Consider the following 14,136-nt stretch of genomic DNA (forward strand, 5'->3'; position numbering starts at 1 on the left):
TATGTACTTAACATGTTACATACTATTATCACGTGTGAAACATGTTCCAGTTGTTGACAGAAGCAGTGGAACAGCTGTTGTATGTTATGTGTTGGAGTCAGCTGTAACATGAAAACTCAATGTTTCTTTATGAAAACAGATTTTCTACAAACAGTTTGTGGAACTGAAATTCTTGTTTTAGTTTTTAAAACTGAGAAACTGTTGAGCTGCTTCCTCCACGTTTTTATACCTGAATGTTTACGAATGTAACGTACTTGTGGTGCATTGTGGGAGCAGGTGCGACTATTATTATATGAAATTTTTTAAATATTGAACCAGCGCATGATGTTGGGGGGGGGGGGATGTAGCATGAATTACTGAATAAATAAATAATCCAACAACCAGTCGACTGTCTGTCCTGAGCCAATCACAAAGCAGCACACAAGCAATCCTACAAATTAAAGTTCATGTTTGAAAGGATAAAACTTTATTGTTCCTGTGTTGTTGACACAATCCTCATTAAAAAAAACAGCAACTATAAACAGAAGAATCCTACTGATCCGATTGGACGACGGGGTCAGGGGCTCGTCCGACTCAAAGCTGAGGTCATCAACCAAACCGCCTGAGGCCACGCTAACAGTTAACAGTGAAGTAATGCGGCTTTACAAAAACACCTGTGGTCACACGCGCGCACACACGCGCGCGCACACACACACACGCACGCACACGCGCACACACACACACGCACGCACACAGTGTTCAACTGCGGAACAAACACAAAGTTCAGAAATGTGAATTTTTTTTTGTCTTTTTCTTAAACAAACGAGTTTTTTCTTTTGGTCCGATGTTTTTCACGTGAAATGTCGCGACCATGAAACGTCACAGAATACTGGAATTCATTCAGTGCTGCATCGTGGTTAACTCTTCTTTTTTTTTCTTTAACCCCCCCCCACACACACACACACAGACACACACAAACACACACCTCCCCCCAAAGAAAGCAAAAGAAGAAAAATAAATTCAAAAGAATACAACAAAACAGAAAATGAATTTGATTCACGTGTCAAAGATTCTGTGATCTCATTGGCCATTTTTTTGTTTGTTTTCACATTGACACAAACGTTCATTCACTGAAGAAACAAACAAGTCATTCATTATAATTACTGGTTTCCATTTCTTCAGGATTAAATAAAGACCTTTGTCTGATCGTCACAGTAAAAACTTTATGACTGAATAAAGTTTTTTAATAACTTTAATAACAAATTTCATGAAAACCAAATAAAGAACTTTTTTTTTCTTCAAAATGTTAAACAGAAAAACTGATCCTGCAGTTACGAGGTATTTTTGTCAAACTACATGTTACCACATGTTTGTATTTGTTTGTGTTCAATGAATATAGTCTCGTTTAAATCTTCAGTGAACGTTGTTTTCTTCTTCTGTTGTTTTTTTATCAGATGACCCCCCCCACTCTAACAGCTGTGATGTTCAGATCCTCGTTCTGAGCTTGATCCTAAATTTATTTTATTTTTCTGGATTAATCAGAAAACTGAACAGAGTTTAATTTGATCACGTCTGAGACCAACTCAAGTTATTTCAAGTTTAAAACACTGATAGTTTGTTGTCATGCCAACAGATCAGGTGTTCTGCTGACAGTAACAGGTGTCGTCTGTTTTTTTATTGATTCTAAATAATCCTCAGAATCAATATGTCAATCTGAGGGTGACATCACTTCCTGATTTCACCAGGTAAAAACTCAGGCAGATGAATTTCAAAATAAAAGACTTCAGGTCACATGTCGTTTTATCAAAAAAAAAAAAAAAAAAAAACTTCAAACACAAAGAAAAACAGAATCAGCCGATGAGGAGAGAGCATTACCTCTGCTCCTTCCTCATTGGCTAATTTTCTCTCTAATTTTCTGCTCTTCTCGTCTGATCAAAGATCAGCTGACTCAAGGCGACGCATCACTCCCTCCCATTTTTTCATTCTTTTTTTTTAGTTTCTTCTTGCTGCGCTCTCATTGGCTTGTTCTGGCATCGTTAAGTTTTAGCACCAAAGGAACATAAATAGTTAAAAACACACACACACACACACACACACACACACACACACACACACACACACACACTTCAGTTTTTTTCTCATAAAAAAACAAAAACAAATAAACATCAGTCTTTTTTTCCTCAACCCCCCCCCATCCTCCTATGATGGAGGAGGAGAGGAGGAGGAGGATGAAGGTGTAACCAGTTGCTGTTGTAACTAGACGTCGAGGATCTCCTCTGCAGTGCCGCCGCAGCGCAGCCTGTAGCGACCGGTTCTCCAGCTGATGGTCGGGTCCCAGAGAGCTGACAGGAAGATCTGAACCGCCATCGACTCCCTGATGAACCATGCCACGGCAAAGTCCAGCTTTGAGAAGCACAGAGGGCCGCCCTGCAGGATGACGATGACCGATCAATAACCAATCACCAACACTTTCATTCAACCTCCTTATTTCTTCTTCACTTTCATTTTTTATGTCATTTGAACATTAATTAAAGATCCAGGTTCATTTTTCTTCTTCAGTCCAAGTGTGTGTGTGTGTGTGTGTGTGTGTGTGTGTGTGTGTGTGTGTGTGTGTGTGTGTGCGTGTGTGCGTGTGTGCGTGTGTATATGATTCATGATTTTAAGAATTTGTTTTATTTTTTTAATTTCATGTTTTTTGCTTTTAAGTTTTTATTTATAAAAATTGATTTTGTGTTTAAAATTTCATTCAATTCATTTCATAGTTTTGTTTTTAATTGAATTTCATAAATGTTTTATTTAGATTTATATACATTTACATCAAAGAAAAAAAGAGGATGAAAACACAAATATTAAATATGTTTATAAAATAAAATATTCAGATTAATTTTCTCATTTTAATTGAAACATCAAAGTGTAAAATGAAAACATGTTTACCTGAACTCCAGTCAGCTGGATGTAGTCAGATATGAACCAGGCCAGACAGTGACACATGAAGAAGACCATCATGTCCCACCTACACACACACACACACACACACACACACACACACACACACACAATACATATACATTTTATATGGAGTTTATGATAAATAAATAAAATACTTGAATGTCTGCCCAGCGACAGTGTCATCCCACCCTGCTCCTCTGATTGGCTGTGTACCTGAACACATGATGAGCAGCCCAGCCAATGATGAGGCTGGCCAGGAAGCACTCAGACACAGGCTCCAACACGGTGGCCGGAAGCATGTTGATCCTCAGCTTTGTCCACCTGTATCAATCAATATCAATATCAATCTAACTATCGATTAGTCAGAGATCATTCATCAGCAGTTGTTACAGACACTTCCTGTTCCAGCTCCACTCTGTCTGAATCATGTTTGATATTAAATGAAATTTAACATTAATGACTGAGGCAGAACATAAACAGCCAATCAGACAAAGGGTTCTGACGTCACCTGATCATGCGGGACTGAAACTGGCCAATGGAATACGACCCTGAGTTCTGCAGTGCCACCTGTGTTGCCATGGAAAACTTCCAGCCTCTGAGGAGAGAGACAATGAACAGACAATGAATAAATCAGCTGACCGCAGAGACATCCGCCAGGTGCTAATGCTAACTTGCTAACCTGTCTGCGATAGCTTTAGCCATGAAATAATCTTCAGCGATATACTGAGCGAAGGCGACCAATCCGCCGGCCTGATCCAGCACGTCCTTCCTCATCAAACATGACATCCCCGTCACACACTTTATCCCCGTCACGTTGGCTGAGATGTAGGAGCGCGGGTGGGACGTCCCGAAATACACCTGGACACAGGTTAGCATCCATTAGTATCCAAAAAGCCACGGAAACCATTTACTGCCATCATGTTAGCTGAGGTGGAGACGGTAGCAATACATTTAGCATATTAGCATATAAGTTTAAAAATAAAAAAATAAAAGTCATCGATAGCAGCGTTAGCATGAACAGCTATGAAAGCTCCTAAAAAACACGGGACAGCTAGAAAATATGTGTTATATTAGCTTCACAAGCTAATGCTAAATAGCATTCATAAACACAATTAACCATGACACAAGCATTAGCATTTGGTTGCTAAAAGTTTTCATCATGTTAGCATGGGGTTATCTTGTTAGCCTTACTTGCTCCAGTGTGGCAGCAAAGCCTTGGCGGTCGGCAACATACGGCAACCCGTGGACCAATCCCACCTTCTCTGTCATCTGATTGGTCAAATCTGTCAGGGTGTCAGGTTTCACTGTCACACACACACACACACACACACACAGTTAGCATTAGCACTTATCACCAACAGTCAACTGTCACTAAATAAATTAGCGGCAGCGCTAACCTCTGATGCCGCTATCACAGATCCACACCAGGCCGTACTTGGCTCCTTCGTAGCCCGGCATCAGGTTGTTGATCTTGGGGTTGATTCCGACTTTCTTCCCCCCTGAGAACCAGAGAACACATGCTAACATTAGCTGCTAACGAAAGACAGGAGCAGGTAAATGGAATAACACAGTAAAGACTGTATGAACTTCTCACCGATGAACAGTCGAGCGTCGACGTTCGGATATTTGCCCAACAGCTTTTTACAGACGTCAACAGCTGGATCGTCCTGATCCTGAACACACAGCAGGATCTCATACTGCAACACAAACGCTTCAGTTACTCAAAAACCCTCAGCACGCTAACTGATGGATCTGAGGTCACCTGCGCCGTTAGAGAGGAGCACAGGTGGATTCTGGGTCAAGTGGGAGAAAGCTGGGTGGTGGTCAGGGGCAGGAAACAGGGGCAGGGGGTGTAAGGTGGGCAGTTCAACACGGTCAAATGATCGGTGGAGATAGGCAGATGGTCTTTGGGGCAGTAGCTGGGGGAGTTAAAATGGCAGCAGTAAGAAACTAAGTGATGTGATGATTGTTGGGGCAGTTGGTGGACAGTGCTGGGTAATTAGCGGGGGGGGGGGGGGGTGAAGAGTCACCTTGGGGTAATCCAGTGTGAAGAAGGTCTCCAGGTTGGAGATCAGGTTTGGGTCAACACCCTTCAGCGGCTTCAGCAAAGAAACTCCCGCCAGCTGCACAAAGGACTGTTTGACCTCTGATCTTTTCTTGTGGAGATGGAGACGCCTGAAAGGCAGAGAGACAGATGTTAAAGGTCAGAGGTCAGAGCCATCACATCATCAGGAACACATTAAACTATCCTCCAACATCTGAAGGTTGTCATTAACACTGACACCAGTGTCTTCTTCTGTGGTTCTTCAGACAGTTCGTCCTCCTCAGTCATTTTCAGTACGACACACTTTGACTCCCAGTCACACTCCAACAGACAGACAACAGACAGACAGACAGACGGACAACCGATGGACAACAGACAGACAATAGACAGACAACAGACGGACAACCGACAGACACACAACAGACAGACAACAGACGGACAACCGACAGACAGACAACAGACGGACAACCGACAGACAGACAACAGACGGACAACAGACGGACAACCGATGGACAACAGACAGATAGAAAACAGACGGACAACCGATGGACAACAGACGGACAACCGATGGACAACAGACAGATAGAAAAGAGACGGACAACAGACGGACAACCGATGGACAACAGACAGACAGACAACAGACGGACAACCGACAGACAGACAACAGACAGACAACAGACGGACAATCGATGGACAACAGACAGATAGAAAAGAGACGGACAACAGACGGACAACCGATGGACAACAGACAGACAGACAACAGACGGACAACCGACAGACAGACAACAGACAGACAACAGACGGACAACCGATGGACAACAGACGGACAGAAAAGAGACGGACAACAGACAGACAGACAACAGACGGACAACAGACAGACAGACAACAGACGGACAACCGATGGACAACAGACAGACAATAGACAGACAACAGACGGACAACAGACAGACATACAACAGACGGACTGGGGACCTGCTCTACGCCGTTTGTCTTTCACACTAATTGAAATCCAACATAAGAATCAAAGATCACTGATGCATTATGGGAGATGAGGTTTACCAAACAAGCAGCAGACAGAGGAACAAAGGATCATGTTTCCTGCTCTGGTAAAAACCACAGACCCGTCCAGGTGCATGCTGGTCCGAAACCAGTCCACATACCTGAATGAACTCCCATGGTGCATCAGTGGCCTTTTGGTTTTTATGTTGGACAGACAACAGCCACAACATGATCCACTGCGAGTCTGATGTTACAGAGAGTCTGCGGTCACTGGAGTTCGTCCTGTTGGTTTGGTTTTTCAGAATAAAGGTGATTTAGAAATCATTTGTTAGAGGGTTGTGTCTGAGGGAGGACTGATGACTGACAACACAACTGACTGTCTCTTCTTCACCTGATGACCTCACACTTCACCTTACTGAACAGATGTCAGTCCTGACCTGACACTGCAGTGATGAACCTCGCCATCGGTCCGTGGAGAAGAGTCTGACACATGCATGAGTGTGATGTCACGTAAATATGATGTCAGATAATGTAATGTAATATAATGTGATGTAATATATAATATATTATAGTATAATGAGCTGTGAGCTGGTCTCAGACTGTTCGGTGTGGTGATATCTGCTGAATCCTAACACTATTATTCAAACGGATACACGCAGAGACATGTCATCAGCTCCCATCATGCACTGCACCGGTCTCATGTCAGAGGATGTGTGACTGTTTGTGGCTGTTCATCAGAATAAAGGACAAATGGGATGAAGTCAGTGGATCTCTAACAGACTGGTGATTCAGTTCAGTTCACCTGTAGTGAGTCAGCGTGGACCCTGAACACACCACACACTCCCTAATGTCTTCTTCTGTTTCTGTATCTGCAGGAGAAAGTGTTTGAATACTTTCTCCTAAGGCCCGGAAACAAAACGGCCTCAGAGGAATTATATCGAGTGTGTAACCCTGGAAAGATCTGAAAGGTCTTTAAAAGTCCTGGATACTTCTGACATAAGCTTTTACATGAACAGAGAATTACATAATCAGCGACTAACAATCTGGATATTTAGTGTGTTTATGTAAATGAATGATGATGCGGATAAACAGACCGACTACTAACAGCTGGATTCACAAATTGAATGACATTTCAGGAACTTTAAATGAATTTCCAGGTCGTATTTATTGCAATTATAAACATGTGGCATTCAGAGGTTCAGTGTGGTGTCATTAAAAAAAAATAAAATCTGGTTTTACAATTATTTCCAAATCCCTTTAACGGATTTTCAGAATCACACCTACGGAACTAACTGAGCAGCAGCAACTGGAAAAACCCGTGTTGCCCAATCAGCTTTGTCTTTACACAACTGCACTGAACCAAACGCCGTTACAACACACAACACCTCCACCTGCCCCAAACTAAACGAATCAGTGCCGGAAAAACATCCGCCTCCACCACAAAGTCCCTACAACTATCCGCTTTAATGACCGTCTCTTCACGGACTATAAACTGAGCTTCAGCAAAACCTTTAAATATGGGGGATTCATTCGTTTTACGTGAGTGAGATTAATGCCGAATTTAACAGCGACTCATGACACAACAAAACGTTTCCTATCATCCACCTTGAGAGATTAACGGCCGCTGACCACAACATCGTTAAATAATCAGCTTTAAAAAAGTCATTCGACGTCAGAGGAAACAGGAAATTTACAGGCTAACTAGCGACCTGTGACGGAACCGAGTAAACCAGCAAAATAATGTAAATACTGTAAATAAACTTCACTTCAGTTTCTTTATAATCTGAGTCGCAAGAAACATTTACATTAATTATAGGATTATTACTTTAGTTCCCGCAAGCTACACAGATCCGAGTGAACGGAATTAACTGGCAGAGCTAACCGGCTAGCGGTTAACCAGGAAAACGCCCAACAGCTAACCGGTTAGACACGGAGGTTTACCGGCTGTCACACATCCAGACACCCGCAGAGCAGCTCCACCACGACGGCTTTAATGTTTCAACTCTTAAGTGACAAACGCGTTAATAACAACCAGAGATAAACGCAGGAAACAGGGGCGTCACTCCGCTAGCCGTTAGCCTAGCCGTTAGCCTCATGGAGCCGTTCACTCACACATAGATGATGGACATGCAGTGCATGAGCCACAGCACGAAGAACAGGATGAAGCCGAACACGGCGAGTCCCTGCATGGCGAGGTCCAGCAGGGCCATGGCGGTCAGCGGGGGCCGCCGGGGCTGAGGGCCGGCTGGGGGTCACGGAGGATCGGATAGAGTCGACCAGCTGACCGGCCTCGGAGCGGGATCAGTCGGAGCAGCGGAATGAGAGTCTGACTCTGTGTGCGCCGAGCTCGGCTTGATTTAGGCCAACGATCCGGTCTCCCGCTGACAGCGGGGCACGTCAGGAAACCAATCCCGGTCAGGGGCTCCGGTACTGGGGACACAAAGACCGGGCTCGGCCTGGCGATGCTGATGTCCGGGTCAAGGTGCGAGCTTCAGCGGTTTGACTGTCAGCAGACCGGCCGACGGTCAGCTGACCAACAGGGGGCGAGGCGGCAAGCACGAGACTGTTGCAACGGAGAGAGGACCACTTCCTGTCAACTTCAAAATAAGGGCTTTTATTTGCGATTGAACGGTTCGTTTCCGGTAAAGTTTATTCACAAAGAGCACGTGCAGATCAAACAGAGGAATAAAACTATGACATAATAAACATAATACGGATGGAGAGTCAAAGAATAAATTAATTTATCTTCTATAAATATCAGCTGTTTTATTGTTTTCAGTCACAGTATGTTTGTTTATTTTCCTGTTTATTATTTTCCTGGATATTTTTACTTTGCTTTTATTTAATTTATGATAAATGATTTTAACTGTGCCGAACAATAAACAATAACAACAATAATAGAAGATTATTATTGCTATCAATGTAAATAAAGATTAGGACTAAGATGAAAGTTCAGGCTTCACAAAGACAGGAAATAGCAGCAGTTGATCAGTCTGTGGTTTATTTAAGACTTTAAATATAATTTTAAGTCTTCCCACACACACAAATTATATATATGTGTATATATATATATATATCTATATATATATAATTATATAGATAAAACATATATATATATATATATAAATATATATAAGATTTAACCATTAATATTATTAAATCTAGCTGCAGCTTCATGTTTTACTGATTCATCTATAACAAGATCATATCCTTCAGGAAATGAATATTCTATCTAAACACACAGGTTACCTGGTTACCTGCCCACACAGGTGAGTCACTGGTCTCAGTTTCCTCATAGAGAGGTTGATGAGGGGAACAGCTGCTGAGGAAAATCAGGTTTCTGATCAGACAGTGACGTGATGAAACTGATCCAGGTCTCTGAAGACACAACGGACACAAGAGACAGTCTCATCTTCACCAGGAAACCAGACCACATAAGACCACTGGAGACCGAGTCCAGGGACCCCATGGGTCAGAACTAGAGGCCAGGATCAAGGACCAAGACCAGGTACCCTGTTTGAAGTCTTTCTGGTTTCTGGACAGGTTGAAGGTCCACTGTCTCATAATCTGTCCATGAAGACAAGGATGACATCATGATAATCATAATGTCATGAATGAACTGACCCAGTCTCTTCACAGTGATTGGTCCGTTGTCAGTAGTAGTAGACACACCTGTACAGTAGAAGCTTCCTGAGGGCGCATCCCAGCAGGTTCAGCTGGTGTTCCTAATAAACTGGACACACTGAATACCTGTGTTCACAGCTCCACCTGCAGGTTGACGATGACTAATCAGATCGTCCTCCACTGATGATGTCATCACTTCTCAGCACCAGGTTTACGTGTTCATGTGTTTATTGACGGAGTCACGAGCTGCTCTGAACACAACACAACCAATCAAAGATCAATGACTTTTATTAATGTTTATTGATAAACTCTGTCTCCAGCAGCTGTGCTGGGAGCGGACCAGGGACACTCGGAGTTCTCCTTCCAGCTCGACTCCTGTGTGTCGTACACTTCCTGTTGATGAGAGTCACATGATCAATAATCAAACACGTTAACTCTTCAACAATGAGGACGACCTCGCTCTCTCTGCGTCTACCTTCTTCCAGATGGGGACGTTGGCCTTCAGCCGCTCGATGCAGTGCTGGATCGCCTGCTGGCCGTCGTGACGATGAGGAGATGAGATCGCCATGGCAACACTGGCCTCTCCGACCTTCACCCACCTGAGGGATGGTGTTCACAGGTCACAACACATCCTCTTGTAGCAGGAAGCAGTTAGCTTTAGCATTAGCAGTTACAAGCTAGCAGCTAGCAGTGAATGTTAGCATTAGTAGAAAGTAGGTAGAAGCTAGAAGCAAGCAGCTAGCATTAGCATTAGTAGTAAGAAGCTAGCAGTTAGCGTTAAAATTACTGTTAGCATTAGAAGTTAGAGTTAGCGCCTCACCCCAGCCTGTGGTGGACACAGATGTGCGTCACAGTCGGCCAGCGCTCTCTGATGTCAGCGCACAGTTTGGCAAACTCTGATTGGGCCATGAGCTCATACGCCTCGTACTCCAGACCAATCACCTTCCTGCCGTCCACCTCGTCCTCACGGGTTGTACCTGTGACACACACACACACACACACACACACACACACACACAGTGTTAAATGTAAACATCTGAATCCTGTGAATAAACTCAAATCTTATTTCGAACCTATAAAAACTGAAATGGCTCCACAGGAAGTGCTGCTGACGGCGTCCACCACTTCCTGTACAGACAGCCAATCATGGCTCAGTTTGAACACGTCTCTCCGCTCCTCCGACATTTCTGGAGAAAAAGAAAAAAACACACCTGTCTCAGACAATCAGCTTTTCGTCATGTGGGACAGTTGATGAAGTGAAAGCCTCTCAGGTCATGAAGAAGACGACGGCTCCATGTGTGAGGATGTGAATGGAGAATCAAATAAACAAGACCACAGTGGTTTTTAACACGCATTAGAAAGACATGAATAACCTGCAGGCTTGTTATAATTTATTATTTGTTATCAACTATTATTATTATTATTACTAACATAAATTTCCCCTCGGTGATAAATAAAGTATCTATTTATGTGACACAGCAGAATTAAAGCACAGCTAAATATTCATGAAACTTCTGGGAATTGAAAAGTTAAAATGTGAAAGTGTTGAAGTGTTTTCTATTTCATGATGAATTTTCTTTGAATAAAATAACATAAACAACATATACAATATGTGGATATGTATGTTTTTTATCTCATCCAGTTCCTTCCTGTTGATCCACAGTCAGTCTCAACTTCCAGTTCTTCCAGTGACTTTAAAACTGATCAATTTAAGTAACTATTGATGAAGCTTTGATCTGATTGGATGTTGCACCTGTGGCTCAGGTGTGTGTGATGACACATGTATTGATCTTCAATTGAAACTCGATCACTCACCGTCTCTCCTATATTCTATCCTCCGCTGAGCGGCGGCACCACGGCCACCTCGTCCCCGTCTCCCAGGGTTACTACCTGGTCACCGATGGCAACGTAATGCTGACGCACTGCCAACACCACCTGATCCTGAAGGACAGACAGTCTGAACACACACACACACACACAAACACACACACACACACACACACACAAACACACAGACACAGACACACAGACACACACACACACACACACAGTGTTGATGTAATTACAGTCTACAGACACTGTTGCATTGTGGGTAGTTTGTGGCGATCACAGTCAGAGGAAGAAGCTCTGAACAGGTGCTGATGTTTCCTGGATCAAGGCCCCGTCCCTGCTGTTATCTGATTGGCTAATCAGGAGTAAACAGCCAATCATTGTGTGTGTATGTGTGTGTGTGTGTGTGTGTGTGTGTGTGTGTGTGTGTGTGTGTGTGTGTGTGTGTGTGTGTGTGTGTGTGTGTGTGTGTGTGTTACCTCGGGTGTCGCTGTAGCAACAGACTCCAGAGGTCTCGGCTGCTGATTGGTGTCGGCACGGCAACAATGTCTTCCTGCTTCACTCCGGTCAGCTCCACGCTCTTAGCGAAGTACAACACACACACCTGAAGAAAACACACACACACACACACACACACACACACACACACACACACACACACACACACCTGTAATTTTATCTCATTAACAGATGAAAACCTGTTAAACTTTTATTTTGAAACGTGATTTGAACTTAGATTTTTTAAAGTTTCCACAATAACAGTCACACAGTATCAGTGATGATCAATCAACCTGATCAGAAGTGATCAGACCTCTGACAAATCAGGTCACATCCTCATGACTGGTGATAATCTGTCAACACAACCACAACAACAACAACAACAACAACAACAACAACAACAACAACAACAACAACAACAACCACAACCACAACCACAACAACAACAACAACAACAACAACCTGACCCCGTCTGAGTCTCGGGTCAGGACCGGGTGTCAGTCACAGCAGAATCTCCCTCCTCGCGCTTGTCACGAGGAGTTTGCCGCGTTTCATGTGGCAGCCATGACAGACAGATATCAGGTCATACAGATCAACATCTGGATGACATGTCTGTCTCTCAGCTGGATGAAAGATGATGTAATCTACTGAGACGAGGTGACGCTTTGATTTGGCGCTGACGTCACTCGTCATTAAAGTTCATTGTAACTGTCGGACGCGGTGTCCGGTTCTTCTGATCGGTGTTTCATTGAGACAAATGTCAACGGAGTCAGGCGCGTGCACGCTCACATCATGAGAACAACGGAAGAGACACGCGGACACTCGGTTGTAAAAACACTGAAACTCACCTGAGCAGTCATGAATGAGCCTGGTGCTTCCGGACAGGTGAATGTGAACTGACTCCACCGCTGAGCGTCACCTACTTCTTCTCTGGCTTTTAATGGCGGCGGACAAACCGGCTCCCGGGGCGTTACCGCCACCTGCTGGACAGAGTGTGGAGCAGCAGATTCTTCCTGTTCCTCTGACGTGATCAATCAATCAATAAATCAATAATATCTGTCAGCACACCTTCACGTGTCATCACAAGATCAAGACTCTTACATGTCTCTTAAGGAGGATCTGTACATTTAAGGTGGAACTGGAACACATCATCTTCATTTGATATTTATTTATTGTCACAGCATCAAACATTAGCACAACAATTAATCAATTATCCAATTAATTAACTAATTGACTGATCAGCTGTGGTGGGATGGACCTGTCAGGGGCCAATCAGTACATATTGATCGTATTGATGATGTAAGGTGACACACACACAAACACACACCACAGTAGATTTACTGTCTCTTCACTGTGAACTCGCTGAGTTTCTTCTTCATCTTCATCATCTCCTCAGTGATCAGCTGAGTCTGATCAGCTGAGTCTGATCAGCTGAGTCTGATCAGCTGACTGGATGATGGAGGCTCTTAACCAATCTCCTTCACTCACTCCCCCCATGTCGAACTCCTTCATCTCTGTCAGAGTTTTTTCAGCCTGAATTTCAGATGATTTTTCCTCCAACTTTTCACACATGGTCTTTATTTCTTCCAGCTTCTTCTTCATTGGTTCAATAATCCTCCTGAACTCTTCTCCCAGCTCTTTTGCTTTCTTTCCACTTTTGTTGTCTTTCATCTGCTCAGTCCTGCAGTGAATGGAGCTGCATGACTCCGAGTCCTAGAACAGTAGTTCCTGTTCTCCAGTTCCTGTTTTTATATCTGTAATATGTTCTCAGCGATGTCCTGAAACTCTCTACCAATCTGTCTCATCCTGTCCTCACTGCTGTCAAAGGCTTTGATCAATGAAGTTGTATGATTGATTAGTGTGTTCATTAACATATCTAAACTCAGTCTTGTTGTTGAGTCCATCTTCAGATCTGCAGGTGTGTGGTCCAGGTGAACAGGCTGAACTCTGAGCTTCTGCTTCTGACTGTGAATCTTCAGTCAGCTGATGTTCAGGTCACCAACTGTAACCAAGGAGACGGACACAGTCATCAGAGACATCTTCTGCTCTCAGTACACTCACACAGCTCACAGGACACTGAGGATGATGATGATGATGATGATGATGACATATATCACCCAGTATTTTCAGTAGCTTTCTATCTGTCATGTCTCATGTCAACAGACAAAGTTCATGTATTGAAATCATCTGTTAGAAGATTCATCTAAACTATT

At 43.5% G+C, this 14,136-nt stretch overlaps 3 protein-coding genes across 3 annotated transcripts; all 3 read right to left on the bottom strand.

Moving 5' to 3' along the window:
• Positions 1–443: 443 nt before the first annotated feature.
• ugcg (UDP-glucose ceramide glucosyltransferase) lies at positions 444–9,004 on the bottom strand. The gene is made up of 10 exons (XM_056404040.1): positions 8,084–9,004; positions 4,959–5,103; positions 4,523–4,625; positions 4,326–4,427; positions 4,120–4,232; positions 3,608–3,786; positions 3,437–3,523; positions 3,142–3,249; positions 2,914–2,992; positions 444–2,406 (listed from the first exon to the last, which is right to left on the bottom strand). Exons 1-10 carry the CDS (start codon positions 8,179–8,181, stop codon positions 2,236–2,238), a joined length of 1,185 nt encoding a protein of 394 aa, XP_056260015.1. The 5' UTR covers positions 8,182–9,004; the 3' UTR covers positions 444–2,235.
• Positions 9,005–9,865: 861 nt separating this feature from the next.
• LOC130186765 (molybdopterin synthase catalytic subunit) lies at positions 9,866–10,780 on the bottom strand. Its single transcript, XM_056404042.1, has 4 exons — positions 10,669–10,780; positions 10,416–10,572; positions 10,071–10,194; positions 9,866–9,988 (listed from the first exon to the last, which is right to left on the bottom strand). The coding sequence occupies exons 1-4, from the start codon at positions 10,778–10,780 to the stop codon at positions 9,893–9,895; spliced, it is 489 nt and encodes a 162-aa protein (XP_056260017.1). The 3' UTR covers positions 9,866–9,892.
• Positions 10,781–11,412: 632 nt separating this feature from the next.
• On the bottom strand, positions 11,413–12,925 carry LOC130186766 (molybdopterin synthase sulfur carrier subunit). The gene is made up of 3 exons (XM_056404043.1): positions 12,772–12,925; positions 11,905–12,029; positions 11,413–11,552 (listed from the first exon to the last, which is right to left on the bottom strand). Exons 1-3 carry the CDS (start codon positions 12,781–12,783, stop codon positions 11,426–11,428), a joined length of 264 nt encoding a protein of 87 aa, XP_056260018.1. The 5' UTR covers positions 12,784–12,925; the 3' UTR covers positions 11,413–11,425.
• Positions 12,926–14,136: the final 1,211 nt, after the last annotated feature.

This window comes from Seriola aureovittata, chromosome 18 (assembly GCF_021018895.1).
Source record: "Seriola aureovittata isolate HTS-2021-v1 ecotype China chromosome 18, ASM2101889v1, whole genome shotgun sequence".
Lineage (NCBI taxonomy): Eukaryota > Metazoa > Chordata > Actinopteri > Carangiformes > Carangidae > Seriola > Seriola aureovittata.

Excerpts from the sequence above, each read along its gene's own strand:
- ugcg (XM_056404040.1), bottom strand. The coding sequence starts at position 8,181 with ATGGCCCTGCTGGACCTCGCCATGCAGGGACTCGCCGTGTTCGGCTTC. Across the intron at positions 4,233-4,325 it reads CTGTGATAGCGGCATCAGAG|TGAAACCTGACACCCTGACA; the intron begins GTTAGCGCTGCC and ends TGTGTGTGACAG. Across the intron at positions 3,524-3,607 it reads GCTAAAGCTATCGCAGACAG|AGGCTGGAAGTTTTCCATGG; the intron begins GTTAGCAAGTTA and ends CTCTCTCCTCAG.
- LOC130186765 (XM_056404042.1), bottom strand. The coding sequence starts at position 10,780 with ATGTCGGAGGAGCGGAGAGACGTGTTCAAACTGAGCCATGATTGGCTG. Across the intron at positions 10,573-10,668 it reads AGCCATTTCAGTTTTTATAG|GTACAACCCGTGAGGACGAG; the intron begins GTTCGAAATAAG and ends TGTGTGTCACAG. Across the intron at positions 10,195-10,415 it reads TGTGTCCACCACAGGCTGGG|GTGGGTGAAGGTCGGAGAGG; the intron begins GTGAGGCGCTAA and ends ACCATCCCTCAG.
- LOC130186766 (XM_056404043.1), bottom strand. Across the intron at positions 11,553-11,904 it reads TTGCTACAGCGACACCCGAG|ACTGTCTGTCCTTCAGGATC; the intron begins GTAACACACACA and ends GTGTGTGTTCAG.